Here is a 24,623-nt window from a genome sequence, read left to right on the forward strand (position 1 = left end):
GTACACTGTTTCCAGTTGCACAGTTCAACGCCGAATTCACAGCATTTCATTCTGTCTTTCCTGTTGTTTTCAGTGTGCATTATTATGTTAGATGGCTGAACATTTCACTCCTTTTCCCAGAATTCCTGCAGAATCCCACAGCTATTTGATAGTCATCAACTATATTTTATTGTATTTTTCCTCAGTTACATTCATAATTTGCTATTATTTGTGTCGTATACATAGTGTTTAAATAAAGTTTTCATAGAAAAGCTGGCTTTTCATATTCACCGCATGCAATAGCCATTAGTAGGCATTAGTTTTAACATGACAGTTGACTTTCAATATCGAGTTGTAAAATTTGAAATATTGGCAGAACTTGACAATCGATAGAGAGCTTAATAAAAGGCTGCGATCAAATGTGCGTTTGGGCACTTCAATGAAATGGGTGCGGGAATTTTCAATGGTGAGATTAATATTAATTTTGGTGTTTAGCATTATTATGAAAAGTTTACCTGAAACCCTAGGGTATGATGAGGGTGGCCAGTGGCAGGAAAAAGCAAAGAAAGTCAGGGAAATTGTCATGACCAGGAAAAAAGGAGGAAATGTCAGTGAATTTTGAGGAAAGTCCAAACTTTTCCAAGGTATATTTGCAAAGTATTTGGAAATGTAATTAAAGTAATACTTTTCATTTTGAATGATGGAAAAGTATTTTTTCTATATCAGTTATCTTTAATGAAATTTTGTCTTATTTTTTCAAACCTTCATTTTTATATTATTTTAAGAAATGAATAAACAAAGTTTATCTTTGGAAACAGATAAAATTTTCCAAGAAAATTGTTCCCCAGGTTTGCTCATTATTTCTGCTAAAAACCTTTGACCCGTAGCCTTTGAGTGAGGCATGTCAACATCAGCCAACACTACAAAATGAACGTAAAGATCCTATAATTTCATCATATAAGTAAAGCCATATTTGGTACTATTACAATTTATATTAAAATATGAACCCATGAAAAACTATAGTTTTTGTCTGTAATGAAGATTTCTTTTGTTAGAAATTTTTTGGGCAAACCTGTTAGAGTCTGTGTGTGACTGAAATTTGCTGGCCAAACTAAAGATGAGTGGAGACAGCATCAAGTGGAAAGGGAGCACCGTTGACATTCATTTGTGGGAGGCAGGACACTGGATGTAGAAATTTAGAGGGAAATGAGGGTTTTGGGCTGTCATAGAGGGCATAATCGTGGTTAGGTGGGTGGGATTAAAGAAAATAACAGCCACTTCAGATGGCTTGTAGAGGAGATAAATGTAGATTCAAAACTTCCAATCACAATTTCTTCCGCATGGATCCAGTTTTTAGGACGAGGGTTTTGCTGGCATTGCAGTCAGTGTCTTCAGGTCAGAAGTGGTTGATGATGTTTCCATAATAGCATTTAAAATTACTTAAGAATTAATACTTAATGACTTAAAGAATTCCACATCCTCAGCGATCCTATCCGAATGTGGCTAAAGTGATTCTTGTGTGGGCCATACGTCGTTTAAAGAAGTTAAAAATGTTATAAAAATTGTAGGTGAACTGACTATAACTGACCTCTTATGTTTAATTTTCATTTGATCCATTCCTTTGGAGTTATGAAATGCCAATTCCTTCCTCCATTAAACTGTAGAATCCTGCTTTAAGTGCACCTCCAATAATGAGTAATTTGCATAATGAGCAAAAAATATTGTAAAAAAATTACTCGCTTGATGATCGACATTTTGCATAATGAGTAATCAGGAGAGGGGAACTCTTGGATTGTGTGTGTGTGCTGCTTCAGGTCGCTAGTATCTCACTGTCATCTTTAACTTTGGTTAAGATATGCTATTTGTGATATTTTTGTGTAAAGTTTAACACCCCTTGAAAAAATGTCCCTCGAAGGAAAAGCCTCCAGAAGAGAGCAAAAAGAGAATAAAATAACCGTATCAATGATATGTAAAATCATTGAAAGGAGGTGAGTATGGCTGACCTATATACAATCAGTCTACATCAATGATTTGAGCTATTTTCAGGAACAAGACAAGATTAAGGAGTAGATGCTTCAAAGGGTGTGACAAGAATATATGTCTACTCTAGAGTTACATATTCTTGACAATGTTGGGAGTTTGCTTCTTATTTGGAAAAATGAAAAGTAATTGCAAGGTGACATTAAGCTGGACATCATTAGTGGGAAGGCAAGGTTGATTTTTGTTGACCTCATTAAGAAGATCCCAGGATCATCTATGGCCAGAGGAGGAGTATTAGAGGGGATCCGGGGAATGGTCTGAGAAGTTTGAGAGAAGGACCAGCATCCGCGGTATTATGAGGCATGGTGAAGAAGCAAGGTCTGATGCATAGGTAGCTGAGAATTTCATCAGTGGCTTCAAGAAGCTCGTAGATTCCGAGGGTAACCTGCCGCAGTGGGTTTTTAATTGTGTAAAAGCATGACTCTTCTGAAGAAGATGCTAAAGTAAACCTATGTAGCAACTGAGGAAAATGCATAGCCCGGTCACAAGCCAATGAAAGACCATCTCATGCTGCTATTTTGTACCAATGCAAGAACTGATTTGACAATCAAACCAGTGCTTTTTTACCATTCAGAACTCCATGAGTTTTCAAGAAGTGTGAAGTCCAGAAGAGCAGGCTAAATTTGATGTGGAGGTCAAACAGCAAGGCAACCTCCTTTTTACTGATTGGATCAATGAAGTGTTTGGTCCTTCCCTAAAAAAGTATTTGCTTGAGATGAATTTGCCACTCCATGTCTTGGTTGCTATGGACAACGCTCCTGCCCATCCTCCTGGTCTACAAGATGACCTCCTTGGGGAATTTAATTTCATCAAGATACAGTTTCCAAGGAGGGCATGAAGTTGAATTTTGTTTAACAAGAAGAAGTTGTGAAGGAGAGCTAGTCAGAGGAGGAGGTGACAGAAAAGCAACAACCTTCTGGTCCATTAAGAGAAAGTATGGAAAGCTGTTGCATCATACATGAAGAAGCTTTACCCTGATAAAGTTATGGCTATGCACACTACAAATTTATTTAATTTTAGTGATGTGTCGCCCTTTCTTTTAATTTTTAAATATTGGAAAAACAAATGTCGCATGATAACTTTCTAGTGGAAAAACTTAGGTATGTATCATAAATAATAAACTAATAATTTTGATTCTTTTTTGTTTTCTGCAAATCGAATTTGCATTCCTTGTTGGTTAATTCCCCAAGAGAAGATGAAAATAATTCAGGGTCCTAAATAATGTGTATATAACTTTCTTTGAATACACCTAGTACATAATTTATTTTGGCATGGGTTGCATTGTCATATTTGACATTAATTTAAATGGGAAAAATTGTTTCATTAAGCAAGTGTTCCACATTAAAACTAAAGCATTGAAATTAGGACCCAATGAAATGGGCATCAGATTATATAACAAACTACCCAAAAGTATCAAGGATACAAAGGGAACTGCTGCATTCAGGCATAAATTAAAAAGATATATATCTACAGGGCAATATGTTCTACTCGGTTGATGAATATCTCAACAATATTCCCGACCAGTAAGTTCATACTCTTAGTTTCTAGCAATGGTCATGGTCTGATTCATGTTAATGATCAATGATTTTTCTGAATTTGATATTGCATGTGCATGTTACAGCCAATGTTCATGGGTTTGTACCAAACATTTATGTAACTATGAGCATCATTTCTTTCTCTATGTATCTTAACTGAGCGTGTGTCTTTGCTCCTCATTTAACGTGCCTTATATCATGTACATACACCACCCACCTGGTATTTTTGTATTGTGATCTCTGGGCAAATAAAAAGTAATAATAATAATAATAATAATTACAAGTAAGATTCTGGATCGAATAATACTCATGATGCCAGGTAGGTCATCATTTTGAGTGTCTCCTCTCCATGCTAAGGATATAGAGGAGCACATGCATCACTGGAGGCGAGTGTGCCCTAGCGAGATGGATGCGTTGAATGAAGCATCTCCACTCTGTTCCCAGATTCTCAGCAGGCCATATGAGCTAGACCTGGGGCCATTCGTGAGTGAAGCAGAAGTCCCAGATGTGCGGACCGTTGTCGTAGGATTGATCCACATATTTCGTGTCAAGTTATATCAACTGCCGTCCTCACATGCAATTAAAGCATACAAACTCCTGGTTAATCACCTTGAGGCCCACTACAAGAAACCGTCTGTTTTTGACAATGTGAGCAGCCTTCGTTACAAGGTATGTATGCAATGGCTGAATTGATAAATCATGTTTTAACTTATGTTTTACATTGATTTTACCGTAAAAAATTGTGTCTTTGGACTGGAACTGTTCCAAAAACACATGCAAAGCCAACCTAAAGTGAGCTGCATAGGATCTGAAAATCATTCACATTTTATTTGGTATTTGTTATTGAATGGTGATTTCTAATTTGAAACCTTAAGTTTTGATCAAATTTTCAGTATAAATTGTTTCCTTTCCAAATATTGTAGTATTCTCAGGTTTGCAATCCTGTAAACCTCCAGCTCTCTGGAAAAATGGCCCACCTTCAAAATCAAATGCTTTGAGAGTTACTTAATTATTGAAATTTAGAGCATGTGAAATCATGATATTGTATATTTACGACATGCTTGTTTTGTGCTGTTTGTTGAAACATTTGCCGAAAAATGTTAGCAATCCTTGCAATCGGGGAATACAAGGTTTGAGTAAAAAGTATTGGTAACAATTTTTTACTAACATGCACGCGAAGTGCTGAATTCAGACCTTTGGTAAAATGTATGCACGATCGCAGATCATTTTGGCATTGATAAATGACTGCACTCCAATGGAACTTTTCCCAATACTTCTAATGCCAACCATGTGTACAGTTTGTCAAGGCAGTGTCTGAATTTTCCACAATGACTTCTCCATGATGATATGGCTGGACTAGTGACCCCAAAATGCTCCCTCATTGCATGCCTTTAATTACTCCTCTCCCTCGATAGAATTTCACTTGTCTGTCGCATGCAATTGCTGTTTCGTGGCGCCACCGCTTTAATGCTGCCAATCCTGGCTTTGCAGATCATCGAGTGCTTCCTCCAGATTCGCGCCAACTCCCACTTCCACCTGGGTTTCCCCGAAACGACCACCGGAGGCGGTGGTGCTGCTCCTCCCGTGGAGAGTTCTATCGTCTCTCCCTCTGCCACCTCCACCCACGGCTCACAGCGGATGGCCAAACTACGCTTTAGCCCCTACCTGGCCGTGGACCACCGGCACAGCGAGAAGCCCCCTGGTGCTGGCTCCTCCCCTCCTCCCTCAACGATGCCCCCAGCATCATCAGTGACCACCTCGGCCCCGCCGCCCTCCACGGCCCCGCCCTCCACAGCGCACCTGGCCCACCACCCCTCCTGCACCATCACCCACCTCTCCCTCACGTACGCTTGCAAGGCTGTGTTCCTCAGCCTCATTCAAGAGAGAGGTGAGTGGGTCCAACAAGGCTTGATTGCGCCGGAGGGTTAATATCGAACGCAACTGCCAGTGACCAAAGAGGCTCGGGCGTATTCAAGTTGCCATAGCTGCCCAATGAGAAGCCAATACCTCCCCCCCACCATCCAAAATTTATAACATTTTTGGGAAAAATAATTTTTGGAAGACTTAGTAGAATTTTGTGTTATGTGGGTTACTCTTGAGTCACGCTTAGAGGAAACAATTCATCCTGAGGGCTCTGATCTTTCATAAGCAATTTTGAATATTGCTTTTTGATTGCTCCTCATACAATTTATTAAATAAACATTTCATCAAGGTCAAGTTTTCCTCTTTCTTATTCGATTCATGTCATTTATAAATCATTGGAGGAGACCCCTCGACTAATGTCAATGGAATTCCAATGGTTGAACTGTGAATTGAGTGGAATAATTTGAGAAATTAATATGCGAATGACTAGGAACTTTTGTAATTGTAATGCAAGGTAATACAAGTTGTTATTTTTTATTGTACACGTAATAACTCTGAGAAATGAAAGAATTTTTTTCTTAGCCTTGAATTTAAGACAGTGGGTGATATTTTTTGTGCAGAGTATTGACAAAAAGAACTTTGATTTATTTTTGATGAAGTACTACGGCACATGACATCAAGGTAGAATTATGCCTGCCATCAGTGGTTGCAGTTTTTAAAGTTTCAGTATTTCTGACCTTGATTAAATCAACACGTGTGTGCAATATTTAAAATGGAATACGATTTCTGTTCAGTTCTCACATTTCCTACATCACCTGTTTAATTCACTTGCCCATCATTAAATTAATATGCTTTATCCACCTCAACAACTCAAGAAATGTCAAACATTGTGTGCCATGCTCCAGTTATTAAAACTGAAAAATGATATCAGAAAAATCACCTCAATGGGAAATTTGAATTATATTTAAACTATTTATGACAACGATGAAATTTCAAAGAATTCAAATCCAAAATAAGACATCATATTATGCATCAAATAATGGAGTCAAATTAAAGATCAATAAAAATTAAAGATTGTTCAGTTGTATTAATTTTAATAAATTTGCTCAAATTCTAACAAATTATTTTTGTAAGCACAGTTTTTCGATTTGACAGCCGTCTTGATAATTGCAAAGGTAGCATTTTCATGGGCCCTTTTGGAACAGTAATTCCTGTGGTGTGGCTTCACACTAACTGTGCCCTTTCCCTTCCTTGCTTAACCTCTCAGGCTAATTATTTTTGGAGGGATAAAAACGTCCAGTGCTGGTTGGGAAGAAGAGGGATTGGAAGGGGGACGGTTAAAAAGAGGGAAGTGGTGTGTCATGGGGGCCTTGATCGCTCGCTAGCGGATTCATGGATGACTGGTGCCCGCTGGAGCTATTCTGGATGTTGGGAGCATTTTTGCTATATGTCGGAGCGGCCAGAGATATCGGGTGGTCACTGGGGGAAGGTTTGGTGGAAGGTAAGGAGGTAAAAAGAGACGTTTCAGGCGTGATATGGTGGAATATCATAATTAATTAAAAATTGCCAATTTTTAATGAAGTAAGGGGAGGTGGTGGGGGATGGAAGGGCATTTAAGGAAGGGTCAAGTGAGAACGGAGAGAGAAAAGGTGGAAGATGCAACACTGTTTTTACGACAAGGCTCGATCTCCATCAGACAGAGAATGATTACCGAATATCTGTGCAACAGAGGGCAAGGAAGTGAAGAGGAAGGGGAGGGGGAAGAAGGGGTGGGTAGGATAACTGGAACGGGGCCTTGGGGCACGGGCCTGAATCGTCTGAAGAAAATGGATGGGAAGCATTATTGAGGTCATTGAGTGAGTCATGTGTGTTTGCTACAGAAGAGTCAATTATTGTGAATATGTTGTAGACGTAATTTATTAAGAAAGTGGGCCGGAAATAGTTTAAGGAGGATTTGAGTGTTTTCAAAATTATTTAGTTCAACTGAGAATGAGGGAAAAGGGTTGCCCTCATGTCAGTGCCCTAATTTTGCGTGAGAAACTGCTACTGAAGTCATTCCTAACTTCATTGTACTTTTTGAATCCCCTATTTTTGTCTGTCCAATGTTGCACCCCCATAAATAGAGGCATACATTTTAAATTATAACCGCAAAACAACAAAAATTTGTTAATGCGTACAATTATAATCATTCATGTTTAATTGTTAGTTTAACTTCTTGCTGAAAGCCCACGCATATATTCCTCAGTATTCCTATAACTGAAACTCTTGCATACCTTAAAACCTTGTTTACACTTTGTCGATCATTCACATATTGATATGTTTTTGTCGCCAATATCAAGTGGCAGCTTGCAAATTAATTTGTGTTCAGTTAGTCTTCGGGTTTTCACGCCCTGGTGGATTATTTTGGAACTATTAGGAGCTATTTCTTTGATCCTTATTAGTCTAGAAGTTTTTGTAAAATTTTAAGGTGTTTTTGAGAGATATTATTATTTTTTTAACCTGCAACATTCATTGCTGCCCCTTACGTAATCGTGGCTGCCGAGAAAAGAAGGTGAGTGAGCGGAAGTGATATATTAAACCAAGTATTTCCGGTTAATGCCCCAAGTTGTGAAGGAAATGATGGAAGTGCTGACGAAAGCAATAACAAAATCCCAAGTGACAGCGATGAAGATATAATGGTTACCAAGAAAACTGTTCGTGTTCTACCTTTGCATCATTACAGTGATTCTGTAAAAGTTTGAAGTGGCACAATATAACCATTGGAGAAATGAAAATTTTTTTTGGATTGTTATCCTTATGGGGCAGGTGCGTAAAGGCAATAAATGATTGCTGGACATTGGACTCTCTAACAGAGACACACACATTGAGCAATAATGAGAAAGATCATGAATTGGTCAAAGAAGACAATGCTGTGTTTGTTGAACAGTGCCCTATTCAATTCTTTTAGGGTGCCTTTGCTGCTCAATGGAAAATAAAATGTTTGTAAAAATTTCTTGCATGAAGTTGCAAGACACACTGGGTGAGTCACAGAGACACAGAAGAGCCCATCTCAAACACTCGAGAGGAAAACAGTAACGGTTTCTCTTCAAGGCATGCACCTGAGATGGACACACGCCAGGAAGACTTTCAATTGACATGAAGAAGGATAATAAGAGATAATAGTTAGTGCTGGGAGCAAGTAAATACCTTGGAGACCTTGTAGAGTATATGCAGCCAAGAAAAGGAGAAGTGAAAACTGCTTTATTTGTGTATTTCATAGGATTCCACTCCATAGAGGGACGTGCTTAGAACAATACCACACTCTACTTGGTTACTCTGGCGTATAATCTCTGCTCATTTAAAATTCCAATAAAAAATATGTAGTAGTTCAGGAGTTGTGTGTGAGTTTTATTGAATGCTTATACATTTCATGTGAAGGCACAAAATAGGGCCGGCCCGAGGGGCTGGTGAATTTGAAGGGCACCGACACACAAAGTGTTGAAATCCACAAACTTCAGATACCACGACAGCAGATGAATCCTCATCACCCCTCAGCGGCACCCATTGCGTGCCCCATGGCTATTTCCAAATCAGCAAGCAGTTTCTCAAGCAAAATTAGGGTGCTGACGTGGGCAACCATTTCCCCTCATTCTCAGCTGAAGTAAATAATTTTGAAAATACTCAAATCCTCCTTAAACTATTTCCAGCCCACTTTATTATTAAGTTACATTGACTGTATATTCAGAGCATTTGACTCTCCTGCAGCAAACGCACGTGGCTCCCTCGCTGACCTCAATAATGCTTCCCATTTTGGTCAGAATATAGCTGCCCCCTTTTTAGTGATAAATCATTTTGGAGGGTGACACCAAATTTTCACATCAGGAAAATAATATTCTCTGGTGGCTACACTCGATTGAAAGGGAAATCAAATTCTAATTAAAGTAGTATACTTAGATTAACTACAGAAGAATAATTTGTTTCCCATACAGATTGGAAGGTGCTGCATCTAATTCTTCAGGAAATACCTCAGGTGATGCAGAACAAAGCCTTGATCCTTTCAAGGGATGGCGCCAATGATGTTGACAACCTAGCACACTCCCTCTGTCTCCTGGTAAGTGATTGCATCCCGTGGGCAAGTGAGGCTAAGAATTCAATTCCTCCAATGAGTTCAAATCTTATCCTTGTTGCATGCAATGTTTATCGATCGCTGTTGAGGGCAAGGTATGCCCATCATGGTACCAACTTTAACCCTTCTAATCCTTTTTTTATGGTATCTGCCGCATTCTCACATTTCTAATTAGTCGTATGTAATTTTGGCTTTCAAAGTGAGATGTGCGGTGTCATGGTGGTAGCAAAGTTAAAATTTTTAGGATTGCATATCGACCCTAATCTTAAGTAGGATGAACATAGCTCTTGGGTATGTGAGAGAATTAATTCAGTTTGCTGCCAGATATAAATTTTAAAATACACTGTAAGTCAAGATGTCTTAAAAATGTTATATTATGACTTACTCTTTAACTCCTAATGGAATTGTAATCTGGGGAACATTATCCTCTTTAAATCAGGTATTTTTAGCGCAGAAAAAATAGTAAGACTCTTACATAATCAATCGTGCACATTGCCAACTTCTTCTTAAACTTTTGGGAATATGAATTGTACCTTGCGTTAACATCCATCATGCAGTGATGTATGCTAAGAAAAGCAAGGGTGACTTTCCCATGAATAACAGTTATCACCGTCACAATACCAGAGGATGTAAAGAGATACATACGTGTGAAAAAATCAAATCCATCTATGGTAGCTCAAAGACCAGCATCAATGTTCACAAAATTGTTTAACTATCTGTCTGTTTAAAAAATGAGAAAAGAATGTTGCCATTCAAGGAAAGTCTATTTGCATATCCGGTTGAGCAGTGTTAATATAGTGTAAATGACTATTTATATAACACTTAAGTGTATATTAGTTTCCTATCATAACTGTATTATGTATTTCTATTTGGGAATAATGTGATCTATATCCCATTGAGGTGTCCTATGCATGTACAAGTGTCGTGTATTCTCAGTACTGTACACTGTGCCTGCTGGACAAAGAAATGTATTATTGCATTATTGTCATTAAAGTATCGTCAGAGGCACAAGAGACAGAAAGGATGCAGTATTGTGTTTTTGAACCTTAAAGGTGGCACAGCGGTGTTTTTTGGGTGTTAAGTGCGAGGGGAGGCCAGGTGTAGGGGTTGGGGAGGGCTTAAGCATAGCCCACGCTAATGGGCAACCTGAGTCTATGGGTCCTCCTAGGAGCCAGCTTCACGCTGCCTGGAGGGCCTCGATCCGTAGTGGTATGTCTGAGGGTGGAAGGGAGGCAATGATTGAAACATTAAAGCACTCGGTGGAGGAAAATTTGTGGAGGGAGCCATGTTTAGGAACTGGCAGAGAGGTTGTTGCTGAAGAAGGGATGCAGGAGGTGCTTGCTTTTATGTGGATGTTGAGGGGTGTGGAGCATTGCCTAATTGCCATAGGAGGAGGAGCAGAGCCTCTGGGTCAGTTGGTAAATTACATTGCTAACAAAGAACTGTGACAAATACTATGATAGTTGTTGGATCGGAGTTAATCATGGATCTCCACTTAAATACTGGGATTCCACAATTTATAAATCCTTTGGCTGGAATTGATTTTTTTTAATTGTATATGTAGTTTTAAAGGATGTGTGTCACATTGCATGAAGTTTTTAGTTCATGAATTCATTTGCATGTTATTCTCTCTTTCAGTATGTTATGTCTTATTATGATATCATTTTGAATTATTTTTAACAGTTTTTATTGAGTTTTTACAAACTTATCTGTTGTCTAAAGTTTCTACTCTGTAAATTTTCATTAATATGAAGTAGTGTCATTTACAGTTTTTACTATGCTGTGATATTTTAATACATAACATTATTTAAGTTTATATTGAAATACATACGTAATATTTTATAAGCTTATTTAAATATATTTAATTGATTTAAACCTCATCTTTTGTATCTTAGCCCTGCTTGCCAACGTGTCAACTTGTTTGTAGTCGATGAATGTTCTTAATGATGTTATCATTAAACTGATGTCCAAACTTCAGATTTTTTATTCCTAGTAAAGAAAATTGAACTGATGTTTCAGGTAAGTGAGAAGTCTCTTGGCCTGCCTGAAACTCTTCGAAACACTCCAGGATCACATTTTCCCAAGTCAGACTTCCATGGCCATGTGTTCCCTGCCATTGCATCATTGGCGTCCTACCACTGCCACTTGGATCCTACCATACAAGTAAATACATTGCTTGAGGGATGTTTGAGTGGCATGAGATGATTAGTGACTCATTTCATTGGAAGAGCAGTTTGCTGCATAGTTCTCAAATGCTTATATTCATGTGTATCTTTGATGTTGTGCATAAAACCAGTATCATTAGGGGTAGCCTGCAACCTGCTAATATGGGCTGCACTTTAATAGTTTTCCCTGAGTATCCTGTTTATTTCACAACAAGCAAAGTTGTGTATTTTCAAGGAATATCATTTGGAATATATGAAAAAAACTTCGTCGCTATTTAATTTCAAATGTTGTACATTGTGGATTGATTTATAAAGATTTGTGAAATGTTTCTCGTTTATAAATGCCTAAAAGCTTAATTTTCCACTGATGTGCCTGCTTTTAAACAATTGAATGGGGGAAATTATTTTTCTGGGAATTCTGTTTGAAAAGTGTGAAACATTACCAAAATGCAACTGTGGAATCGGTGAAATGTTGTTTCTTTTGATAATTTTCCAACAAGATTTCTGAAAAACATAGCTATTGTGATAAATAATTCCCCAGAAAGTTTATTGCCTGCTTCTTTGAAAAGTTGGTTGTGACTGTCAGTGTGATTTGTGGGCGGAGGAAAGTGAAGAGGTACTTGGTGACATGAGTTTGGGAAGGAGACACGAGGTTATCAGCAAGGGTGTTATTGTTAGGGCCTATAGATAAGTGTGAGAGAAATTCTTGTAGTTATTTTTGAGATGTTTGTTAATGAAAATGAACACAAGCAGGAATTGTGTGAAGTATTTGATATCATTTCATTGAAGTATGTAAATATCATCCCTCGGGAAACCCATTCACTACTAATTCCATGGTGTCACAGACGTTGGCATATTTTGGTCCCTTTGGGAAACCCAAGTCCCTAAGTATTTGTTGGCTGGTGCCTTTTTGGCTTTTTTCCGTGTGTTATTATTAAATAATTTAGAATGGCCGAAATCTGTTGTCCAATTTTGTGCATTCAAGAAATTGAAAAGAATGATACTCGGTTATACTCTCTGTATAACAAAAATTCCAGTCAAAAGTTTTATTTTTCCCATTACTTGCAGTTTAAGAACTTGATTGTTTTTTGTAGTGGTGACTATAAAAGCAAATTGCTTTGGTGCTGTGTATAATGGCTCCCTTCTTCTGCATCCAGGCTCTTCTCATCAAATGCTTAGAAGTGGGATTGGCATCACGGAAGGCTCGGGATTGCGTGTCAGCCCTCTCGGTGTGTGCGCTCGAGATGAGGGATGCCATGGGGAAGCTTCTGCCAGAGGTGCTGCTTCACCTTTCCAAAATTTCGGCCACTGTCCACGTCGCTGTTCCCATCTTGGAGTTCTTGTCCAGTGAGTGTCTCTTCATTGCTATATGTCTGTGCACCACAAACAAGCGATTTGGTGCATTATTGATTCCAATTATCTTCCTTTTGATGCCGAGTTTACAGGTATGAGCATGTAAATGTTTATAAGCTGGAGGAAATCAGTCTCACATCAAGTCAAAATTACTTAGGAAACTCAAATACCTGTACAGTGGAATCTTCCTTTTGCACTCTGAAATGTACATTCTCTTCTCGATTGAGAGCATTTTTTTCGTTACATTTGAATTCGTATTTCATTTTAGTTTATTCGTATCTCATTATTTAAATTTCAGAATTTATGTGTATGTATCTCAAAATTTACTACAGAGAACAAAAGTAGGATGACAGCTTGAACACTGTACGCATAGCAACTGGCAAATGAGACTTCTTTCACATTATGGATCATACACAAGCGTAAACGTGAACAGTAAATGAGAGCTATGCATGACTCCATAAAAAATTATTTCATTTGATGGAAGTGCATTACATCACAAGCACAGCCAAAAAAATATGCAAATTGAAAAAATCCAAACATTTATATACCTATGTACACAATAATTTAAAGAAGAGTCTCGCAGAAATAAATTAGTCTGGAAACATGCCTTTCAACTTGCATTCTATTTTGTACAGATCTGCTACATTTACAGTTATTTCATCTCATAAACCCTTGAGAAAAAGAAGAAACATATAGTTTCTATGCTTCATTTATTCTAATACATAGTAATTCTTTATTCAAATGCATAGTACTTCATGTATACGTAGAGTACATTGTATTATATACACATACGTATAAATATATGATAGGATAGGTAGATCCCTCGAATCCAAGAAATTCATCACCTGAATCACAATCAAATGAATTAAGTGCATTTATTATCTCTTCAGGTACATCACCGAGTCCACTCTCTGAAGTTAACTCTTCCTCATCTTCTAGCACTGGTGTTGAAACATTGCCAAAAGCTTCAAATTCATTTTTTACACAAGTCACTCTGACACCATGCTAACTTTCCAGGATCCACCGGCTTATTTCGTCATAAGACACCCTTTTTATCCTTCCCGATTCTGTGTAGTCTTTCATCATCCACCTTTCCCAACTAGAATGTAACTTTGATTTAAAAGATCTTTCAATGGATAAATCCTGGCAGCCTCGCAATTTCCTTTTCCTTTGGCAAAATTGATGACTTCTAGCTTAAACATCACTGAATACGATTTTCTTCTCCATGGGTAATTTTCTTGAAAAAATTTTAAATTATAGAAGCTTAAGACAATTCAGGTTTGAATCAATGACCAGGTAGGCAGCACTTTCATGGAACTTGGAAGGGTGTATAGGACAGATGGGCGCCAATACTAACAAAGTGAGGTAAAGCCAACAAAACGAGAAAATTCTATTTCATTCATTCTTTTTTTTATACTTGATATGCTGAAAGTTAATTTATTAAGCAAATGAAAGGGCACGTAAGCCTGTGTCTCATTTCGACTTAGGAATCATAGCAAAAGAGCAGTAAGGCGGCATATTGTGTTGGCTTGTAAATATTGTTTACTTTTTGATCCCTCTGTTAATTGGAATTGATTTCAATCACCTGGCTCTAATCTTCTGTATACTTGCGGTAGATATAGCCACTGGCAACTATGATCCCATGTATTCATTGGTTGTAAACACCTATTAGTATTAAATATAGACATATTTTTACACACAATACATATATACAGATGCACGGCATCTCTACAAGTTCAAGATAACTATGAAGCCCTGGGCACGCAGTATCTATACAAATTCATTGTAACCACAAAGTTCTGGTTGTGCGTAATGCATAAGGTGCGCCTGATCGATGGGAAAATATGGTAATACAATTAACATAATAGTTTCAGGTTTAACTTTGGGGAATTCCTTCATTATGAGGGTAAAAAGAATGTAGAAAGAAAAGTGGGGGAATGGGTGATGTGAGCGGGAAGAGCGGATTGGGTAATTAGTCAGCCGATTCAGTAGCGGGCTGGGAGGAGGGGTTACTACATTGTTGAAGAGGTTTGCTTGGTGTCAGGTTAGTTGGCCGAGGGGTGAGGGGAAATGAAATAACGGAGAACGTGAAGGGCAAAGAAAATCGTTGCTCAAAACATCTCCGTAATCCATGTGCTGAAGGATTTCTAATTGCTCCAGAGGATCGAGGCGGTGACCTTTCTTCTCAAAGTGCAGCATTTCAGGGATGAAATCGCTACTGTGGCCACAATCTCTCAGGTGTCTGGCGAAGAGTGACGTGGAGATGTTGTTTCCAAAGCATGCTCGGTGCTCCTTTACTCTCGTCTCAAATCTCCTTCCCGTCTCGCCTATGTATGCATCCGGTTGCAGTCTTTGCAGAGGAGTTTGCTCACCCCACTCTTGTGTATGGGTTCAACTTGGTCCTTCGTGTGGCATAACAGGTGGCTTAATTTGTTTTTATTATAGAAGGCTGGTCTCACCTTTCTTTTGGGAGGATTCTTTGTGAGAACACTCTTAAAGAACGAAGTATCAAAAAACAAATTGCAGTGAACAATTGTTATAGAGAAGAGTTAATTGATAAACTTCACAGTAAGAAACTATCCCATTTAGCCAAGTTTGCCATGTATAGTTTTCCCACATCTACAGAAAATCAGCCACAGTGGCTGAGATTCCCTTTCCATGGCCACTTGTCATTAAAAGTGCAAAGAATCCTCCCACAAGAAAAGCATAAGGACAGAGGCAACCATCACCAATGCCGTGCCAATATGTGCAATCAATGAGTGAAAAACTTGTGAATAGTAAAAGTATTTATGCCAGAAACTGTTTTTGTATCACTTTGATGTATGTAATAATGATAGAATGTATATAGTTCAAGAAGCATCAAAAACCTAATTTAAATAGAAATGGCTTTCTTCAAAAAAGAAAAATGATTTTTAACATTGCTGTAATGGATTAAAAATTACATTAATTACATTATTTAAGGTTCTGCTAATGTTTTATCATATTCAACTCTTGTTGGCTCTGTCTGTTGCTTCTTTATAAAAGCATCCCAAGTGGACTGGCCTTTCTTTTTGCTCACCCTATGAAGTTTTTCTTTGAGCAACTTGAGCCTCTCAACACATTGATGCCTCACACTGCTGCTATGTGCAAAGTTAGGGTCATTTTCATAAACTTGATCAAGTGCAGAGTGGGTCGAGTCCATCAGGTAGAGCTTCTCTTGTTCCCAATTGTTCTGCAAGTTTCTCAGGTCCTCATGGCATCTGCACTTCCTTCTGCGTCTTGGTTCAAGGAAATTTTCATCAGGTCTTCATCGGACAACTCATTCCCACTTCTATAGTCAATATGGTGATGTTGGTTATATCATGCAAAATGACATTGATAAATGTCATGAATGCATGAACTGCTTCCAGTCGTACCCCACGTCTAACTCCATTCGAGCAATTGGTTTCACTGGACTCTCCGGCATGCCATACATTTTCAATGGCTGACATGATGGCACTAGTATTCCAAAATGAAAAATGTATTCTTTCCTATCACCACCAACTGAGTCAAAGAGTTGTTGAAATGTTTGCCCTAAATATGAAGCTTTGAACGTAACCATTGCTCATCAGCCCATGGGCTGAAGTGCTCGTGTTGCATTAGGGGCAAGTGAACTGTCCTTATAAGGAAGAGGTGCTATGATGTCAGTTAAACTCTGTGGGTGTCCTTCTGCAGTAGGAAGCTGCATTAAAGCTTAATTTTAATTTTTGGACCCATTTGACCAATGGTTTCCTGGGTCCACTTTTATTTTACTTCACAGTTAGCTGGGGATTCCTTTGAATCTTAGTTCCCCTTTTTACAAACAATAATGAGACATAAGGAAACAACATACATAACAAAACAGACAAAAATAATCAGACATAAGGAAAGTTTTTCTAAAATTTTAACATCTACAGGTGCTTATATATGTTGGGAGTTAAACTAATGATAAACAATTCAAGAAAAGAAAAAAAAATCACTCAATAGACATATAGAATACATTGCTACATTTTACACAAAATTTTACACAAAATATTTCCCAGTTAGTTCGCTTGTTGTGGTTCACTATTTGCTGGTTTTCTTATTGCAAATTTTCCGAGCAGGTTATTGTTGTTCTGTAGGCAGAATGTAATCATTTCCCTAAAGCTCGTTAGCTTCTCTTCCATACTGTTCCATAAGAGTTGCCGCTCTGTCTCATAGAAAACACAATCCTCCACTCTGTGTTCTGCTGTGTCTTCTTTTCCACAGTTACACAGAGGGGTAAAACATTTACCTATGAAGTTTAAGTAGGAGTTAAAGTTTCCATGTCCGGTTAACACTTGTGGTTCATTAAAGCTTTTGGTTCCCTCTTTTCCAGTATGGTAGGCCAGGACAATGGAGCAAAAATAAATGATTAGCTATCCCCAGAATATTTCTCAATCTACCCAGGCCTTTTTATTACTAGTCACTAGCCTTCATTGCTCATGGAGTGTGTGAACCAGCAGTGTTTTCGATTTAAAGCCACCAGATGCATTTCCTCCAAGGGACAGTGTGAGTTCATCTTTAAATTCTTTAGATCGAATGCATTTTTCTCTTCCCTAAAGTAGAAGGAGCGACGGGGCATTCTTTCTCAAAATAGTCCAGTCTCGTTGACATTACAAACAAGCTGAGGGAGGGGAGGAACCACTTTCATTAATTACTGGGATTGTGTCCGGGAATCTCACAGCTTCTTGTTTATTGGCACTTGCCAATTCAAGCACCAAAGGAAAACCGTAAATGCCTGCCAGCTGTAGTTAGTTCTGGAACCAGCCAAACTATCATTGGCCAATTTAGAGCATTGATCGCCTTAGTCTTTCTTAAAGACTCTAATAACATTAAAGTTTTGACGCGAGTGACTGCCTGTGTAAAAGACATTGCATTTGACTGTGCTGAGTTGATTGATGAAATCAATAGTTTTCCGTTTGTTTCCAGGAACATGAGCTTTCTTTACGGACATAGCTGTTTTAGTGAAACTTAAATTTTTATTTTTTCTTTATGTAAACAATCGTTAATAATGTGCTCATTATAGTTTTTAATGAAACTTGAAAATTATTAGAGGGTCATGGCTACAAATAAAAAAATAGCTGAGAACCAGTGTTTTTTAATTAATCAAGTAAGAAATGGGAAGGATATCAAAATTCACGTATCTGGTACAATTGGTGTGAAATGAGTAAGGGAAAGGTGCCAATGGAAGTTGTGCATTTTCTAGCAGAAGATCCTAAAAAAAGTGTATCTCTGTGATTTTCATCTCTTTTGAATCTGCTCCGCTGCCTTGCAAGGTTCAGCCACTCAATAAATACTGCCTTGCAAATTAATGGGTACTCCTTGTGGGTCTTATTTAACCATGAAGTATTCTTTTTGTATTTTGTGATATTGTGGCGGGTTGGCATTTTATGGGAGAGGGTTTTTAAGAGAAAAGACTTGTGGTTCATCTAATATCATGAGTTATTCTCATGTAAGTAGTTCTCATGAAAATGCTTTCTAAAGGAAGGGGACGGAGCCGAGTAAATCTATGTCTTTTATGAGGCAATGCAAAAATGTGTTCAACAGTTGTAATGTCTCAACAAAATTGAGTGTTTCATACCTTCGGAGCATTTAGATTTTTGATTAACCAACAGCCCTTAACCAAATGAATAAAAATATTTTTTCTCCCTTCCATCTCTGGCAGCTCTAACAAGACTACCCAAGGTGTTTGCAAGCTTTGTTGGTGACCAGTACCTGTCGATATTCGCCATTGCCCTCCCGTACACCAACCCTTTCAAGTACAACCATTACACTGTGTCTCTGGCCCACCATGTCATTGCTGTTTGGTTCCTAAAGTGTCGGCTGCCATTTCGTCGAGACTTTGTGAAGTTTATCACAACTGTAAGTAGGTCTGTTTATCAGAATGGTTGGCTGTTGACATTGCTTGTAGAACTCCCTGCGGAGTTTAAGTACATTTGACTTCATTCTTACATTTTTGTGCGATAAAAATTATTTGTATTGTCATTTAAATGCATATTGATGGCAAGCGTATTTTTTCAACAATAAGTTATCACAAATAGCTGTAGCATTGTATTTGTATTTCCATACTAAGCAAAATATACACATTATCAAGTGCTTCTCATTTTTTTCAGGGCCTCAAAGCTAATGTTCTTGTTCCTTTTGAAGAGGGGCAAATTATGAAAACAGAATTAGTCAATGAAGATTCTTCCAACAGAAAGAGAAGCTCAAGTCTAACAGAACAGGTCTGGTTCATTTTATCCATTTGGTGTGTTGTATTGTCCGTAGTGTAAGTCAAGAATGGCCTTGTCAGCTGTTAGAAAAAACAGATGGCCTGCTGCTATCCTTCACCTAAATGAGGATTTCCCTGCTTTTATATGTCAATGACTGATGATTGAATTTTATAAGTATATCTTAGGATGTGGTTCGATCAGAAAGTCCTTAGGAAAAAACCAGAAAAATTATTTGGTAGATTTTTTGTATTTTTCAACATAATCTCCTTTAAGCTCGATCCACTTTTCCCAGCATTTCTCCGACTTTTTAAAACCATCCAAAACAGTAGGGATTCAGAAGGTCCTCAAAAGAGGCAATTGTGTTGGGGACCAACTCGTCGTTCAACGTGAATCCTTTTCAGCTGAGCCATTTATTGGCCAAATGAATATGTTTTTTCTCGATTTCTTTGCTTAACCAGTGCACTGACCAGACATAGTAATCTCCATTTATTGTTTGTCTTTTGTGATCGCTCATTGATGTGAATGATTTTGTGGGCATCCTGATAAACCATGGCCATCCGCTGACCGTCTGCTGATCTCACCATCTTCGCCTTCTAGGTTGTCAGTAAAAACCCACTGTTCCTTTATCTCTGGAATGTAGTGGTGTATCCATGTTTTGTCCTCAGTTATGCATTGATGCGGTAACTCATCAGGATTGCAATGGAAAGTTGCCAAACCAGCCTCTGAATGAACCACGCAACTGCATTTATTCTCCACTGAGAGCAAATGTGGAACCTATTTTGTTAACATTTTTTCATACCCAATTTTTTGTGCCAAATTGAAAACACTGTACTTGTGATATTCCCGTTGCCTCAGTTATATTGTTAACTCTTGAGTCGTCCATCACTCAAAACCATGTTGTGGATTTTGTCAATCATTTCGAAGGAAGTCCTTTCTGAAGAGCATCTGAAACGACTTCAGTTGACTATGTAAATGAAAGCACATAATGGATACATATAGTTGAAACTTTGAGCGCAGTCTAGTGAGAGATGAAGCTTACCAAAAGCAAACCTTTCCGATACTACAAGTGCTGTCTCTTGGCTTTTCTAAGAAATTATTGAACTACCCATGCACATGGAAAGTTGAGGATAATTTGATGATTGTATCAGCCAGAAAATGACTTCTAATTTTAGATTAAAACATTTATGTACTTTGATTTTTCATGCATTCAATTTTTTTTTAAATCCTCATTGTGAAATTCATGTCCCTCTCTCTCAAAACCAAATTCCAACGACAGAGGAAGACATTTAAGTTAGTCTCCTCTCATAAAAGCTGGTGTTTCCCATTGCCTCTTCCTGATGACTTTGCTCTCCCCCACAGGGCAGTCGACGGAGGGAGAGGCCCCTGCCTGGTGCTACGCGGGAGGGAGGGCGCTCTGCAGACTTGAAGCCAGCAATCGATGAGGCCCTCATGAATTTCCACATGGAACTCACCGAAACTTGTATAGATCTGATGGCCAGATATACATTCTCCAGTTGCTCTACTTTGCCCAAGAGGTAATCCCTTGCATGATTTCGTGAAGGGCATGCATGTATGAAATTTCTTTCAATATGTAAGCACACTAACTCTCTCTCAATCAATCACTGATTACAATCAGTCCATGATGATGACTGCCATTTTGTTTATTGCGACTGTGCCACAGTTTTCAAAATGGTGCTCTTAGCCTAACCATCAAACTTGAGGAATTAGGAATCAAAATTGAGGAATAGCTCACCAATTGTGTTGCCATCTGATTATAGCCTTCAAATCCATTGAAAGAGCAAATACTGGGGAAAGGGTGAAATTTCATGTTGAATACTTTGCTATTGTTGCCTGCATTGCATAGTAAGTAATAAATGCTGTCTTGGTTGAATTTGGTGAATAGAATGCAAGTATCCTGTGGATCTTTGGGAACAGTTATTAGACTAATTTGCCTAACCTTCACTTTCCTAAACAATTTGAAAACATACTCTGTACTATTAAACTAAAAATATCTTTCCAGCCTTAATGGTGGAAGATCTGTTTTGACTCAGTATAGCTACAAAATTGGAAGCCTTTCTCTTTTATTTATAAAATTTTTTAAAATTCTATTTAATCATCAAATTATTTTTACAATTGCTTAGGTATATTTTACGTTTTGTTTGAAATGAAGTATTATTTTCAAATATACAATATTGACTGATGAATTTATGTGCATGTATGCGAGTAATATTGCACTGAAGTCAGTTTATATGTGTTCATCCTCATGTGTGGAGGCCACGTGTTTTTGTGTCCAAACAGGCACTCCGCTGTGGACTTCCTTCTAGCTGATGGCCAGTCCATGACTTGGATCCTTGGCAACAAGGTGATCACAGTGACGACTAGTGGATATAGCCAAAAGCCCCTCAAGAATGGGCTCTGTGAGAAGTGCTGGATGTTGTTCAAGGCTGAAAAAGGTGAGGTCCATTAGTGTCGCTTGATTCATTCACCCACAATTTATTGCAAATGTAATTTTGGAACAGCTTCGGTCTTCAAATGGAAGTGCATCAATAAATGTCTTCAGAACTTGTCTAAACTTAAGTAGCATGAAAACTACAGTAATTTTGATCCATTTACTTTTTTGACAGAAATAACGGAAATGAATATGGTATAGATGTGAAATTTCAATCTTAAATAATAATAAAGAGTTTAAGTTAAAAACATTAGCATTTTATGGTAAAAGCCATTTACGTTGAGTACCAATTATTCTATGTACACCTGCTGTGAAAGTCAAATTCATGATTTAGTCCCATTTCTAATAAATAGATCATGTTCTTCAAAATAATTCACAAAGACATTGTGCCTTTAAACTTTGACAACTTCAGATTTTGTGAAAATAAAAATTGACCATAAGGTAATGCATGCCAGTCAACTCATTTGTAAATCTGTGCTAATAAAGTGTGAATTTATGTGCCTATTATGTGTCATCGATGACTTTAGATGAAGAGATAATGCGTAATTTAAAATTCATTGTTGCCACCTTCCATAGTTATGCATTACTGAAAGACAAATGCAATCATCAGTGATAAAAAAATATAGATTCATTCACTCATAGCACTTTCTGTGCAGTTGTGATTGTTCAAATTAGTCCATAGTGCTTTATTGATGGAGGCACTTCATTATCTGTTATGATTAGACTCAGTTTTTATTCACGAGTAATTGGAAACTCGTAGAGTTAAACTTTCAATTCGAAGCTTTTACATTAGAGTGTACTTATTGGTGAATTCAGACATGATGCAAGCATAAGTATGCCATGTGATGGAAATGATGTTTTAAATTGAAGTTCATTCCGTCCTAATCCCATGTTTATGAATTATTCTTCATAGAAACAAGTCCAACAGACACTATTGCAGACTTGGACCTCACTCCATCAAGGCGGAGACATAAGTCGGCAATCCAACGGAGTGTTAGCAGTGATGTAAGTGCACCTAATTGCCAAATCTTCCTATGAGAGTGGTGACTTGATCTTTTTAAACTTCCTTTTTGTTCATCTCAGAGTTCAATTAGGTCAGATCTGGTTTGGCTCTACTCTTGAGTTCTTCAAGACTGTGCGTGCCACTACCAGACAATTGGTGAAACTAATGTGATAAAGTAAAGGCAACAACTCTGAATTGTATGCATGTGTTCTGTCGTAGATGGTTTGATCATGCCAGATTTGAAAAATGTTGGGGTTGCTTGGAATCCCGATGGATGCATTCATTATTTGAACTAAATATAGAGTTATCAAGCGGCAGACCTGAGCAGTCATTCATTACGCATTAATGTGTTACGTTATATCTGTGATTTTTTAGTAACTTGTAAATTCATTTGTGAATTTATTTTGCTCTAGATTTGTTTAAACTTAATTTTTATCTTAATTGGGATCAATTTTCAACTTTTGGAGTAGTCAATCCCAATATCTTATTCTTGCCCTAGAATCAAAGACTGGGACATGTAGAGAATGGAACCAGAACACCATTAATACATATACAGTCAAATCTCGTTACTATGCCACCTCGCTACTATGCCACTCTCGCTATTATGCCACTTTTGCTCGGTCCCGACGAAATTCAATGCAAAATAAATTTACTATGCCACCCCTTACTCTCGCTACTATGCCACTGTTGTGTGACTGTTACAAGGCACGAGTCGTGAAAAAGTCTGCATTTCTGCACGGTGCTCGATTATTACGCTCGCGTCCCAAGGGCAAAGCGACGAACTACAGTCCAGCTGTGCACGAAATAACTCAATACGTACGTGCACAACAGTGACATCAATTTTTTAAAAATTCAGCCCATAATATCAGCTCAGAAACGCAAGCGAACAGACTTTCCCCTGAAGGAGATCAGCGATGCCGTGAAGAAGGAGCCGAATCAGTCCAAGTTGGCCCGGGATATTAGCAAGAAATGGGGCGTCGAAGTGAAGAGGGCCACCGTGAAGGGCACTCTCAGCAAGGAGGGTACAATCCAGGTTGCAATCAAAGCTGGAGTTCCATCGAAGCACATGAAGTTGACGCAGACTCAGTACCTGAAGCTTGACGAGGGAGTGCTCATGTGGCTGAAGCAAACAAGAGGACAGAATCTGCCTGTCAGCGGCAACCTGATCAACGAGAAGGCGATGAAACTGGCCGAGCTGATGCACATCCTGGACTTGATGGCGAGCGACGGTTGGTTGGATGATTTCAAGAAGCGTCGCGGCATCACGTTCAAGACAGTGCAGGGTGAAGCTGGAGCGGTGGATTCGCAATCCCTTCCTGAGTGGCAACAACGGCCCTTACTCAGGCAGGTCTCCGCAGACAAAGTCTTCAACCTGGACGAGGCAAACTCGAAGGCGTGGATGATGGCAGAGCTTTTCCAGGAGATATTGCGTGCTTGGGACGGACGACTCGGCCAGCAGGAACTGCTGCAGGAGTGCTGGTCTGTCTCAATAACTTCTCTGGCCACCCTCCCGAGCTCCAGCTGAGGAACGTCCAACTGGTCTTCTTCCCACCTAACACGACAGCCAATTTGTAACCTATGGATCAAGGAATCATAAAGAACTTCAATTGCCACTACAAGAACCTCCTGCTATGCCGCCAGCTTGAGGCCATGGGTGAGGGAAAGGAGTTCAAGTTCACGTTGCTCGACGCCTTACTAGTCTCCCAGCATGCTTGGGAATGGGTTGGCCAGTCGACGATCTGGAATTGTTATGCGAAGACCAAGTTCTTTGAAGAGATCCAAACTGAGGCACGGGATGCAGAGCTGCTCAAGATCTGGGAAGCTCTGCCTACCGAGGAAAAGATACATGAGAAGGGGGAGATCGAGCTGTCTGACTTTCTCGAAGCCGACAAGCACCTCGC

The 24,623-nt window shown here is 38.6% G+C and overlaps 1 protein-coding gene across 1 annotated transcript in view; it reads left to right on the plus strand.

The window, feature by feature from the left end:
- The window catches only part of LOC139687197 (tuberin-like), a 64,454-nt gene that overhangs the window by 13,133 nt on the left and 26,698 nt on the right, over positions 1-24,623 (plus strand). Inside the window, exons 11-20 of the mRNA XM_071584320.1 lie at positions 3,999-4,223; positions 5,046-5,442; positions 9,386-9,507; positions 11,542-11,685; positions 12,845-13,034; positions 18,724-18,920; positions 19,172-19,282; positions 20,630-20,805; positions 21,569-21,723; positions 22,633-22,724. Coding sequence (XP_071440421.1) covers positions 3,999-4,223; positions 5,046-5,442; positions 9,386-9,507; positions 11,542-11,685; positions 12,845-13,034; positions 18,724-18,920; positions 19,172-19,282; positions 20,630-20,805; positions 21,569-21,723; positions 22,633-22,724 — 1,809 coding nt within the window. The remainder of the gene's footprint in view (positions 1-3,998; positions 4,224-5,045; positions 5,443-9,385; positions 9,508-11,541; positions 11,686-12,844; positions 13,035-18,723; positions 18,921-19,171; positions 19,283-20,629; positions 20,806-21,568; positions 21,724-22,632; positions 22,725-24,623) is intronic.

Source organism: Hetaerina americana, unplaced genomic scaffold (assembly GCF_022747635.1).
Source record: "Hetaerina americana unplaced genomic scaffold, ioHetAmer1.1.p SCAF_179, whole genome shotgun sequence".
In the NCBI taxonomy this organism is placed as follows: domain Eukaryota; kingdom Metazoa; phylum Arthropoda; class Insecta; order Odonata; family Calopterygidae; genus Hetaerina; species Hetaerina americana.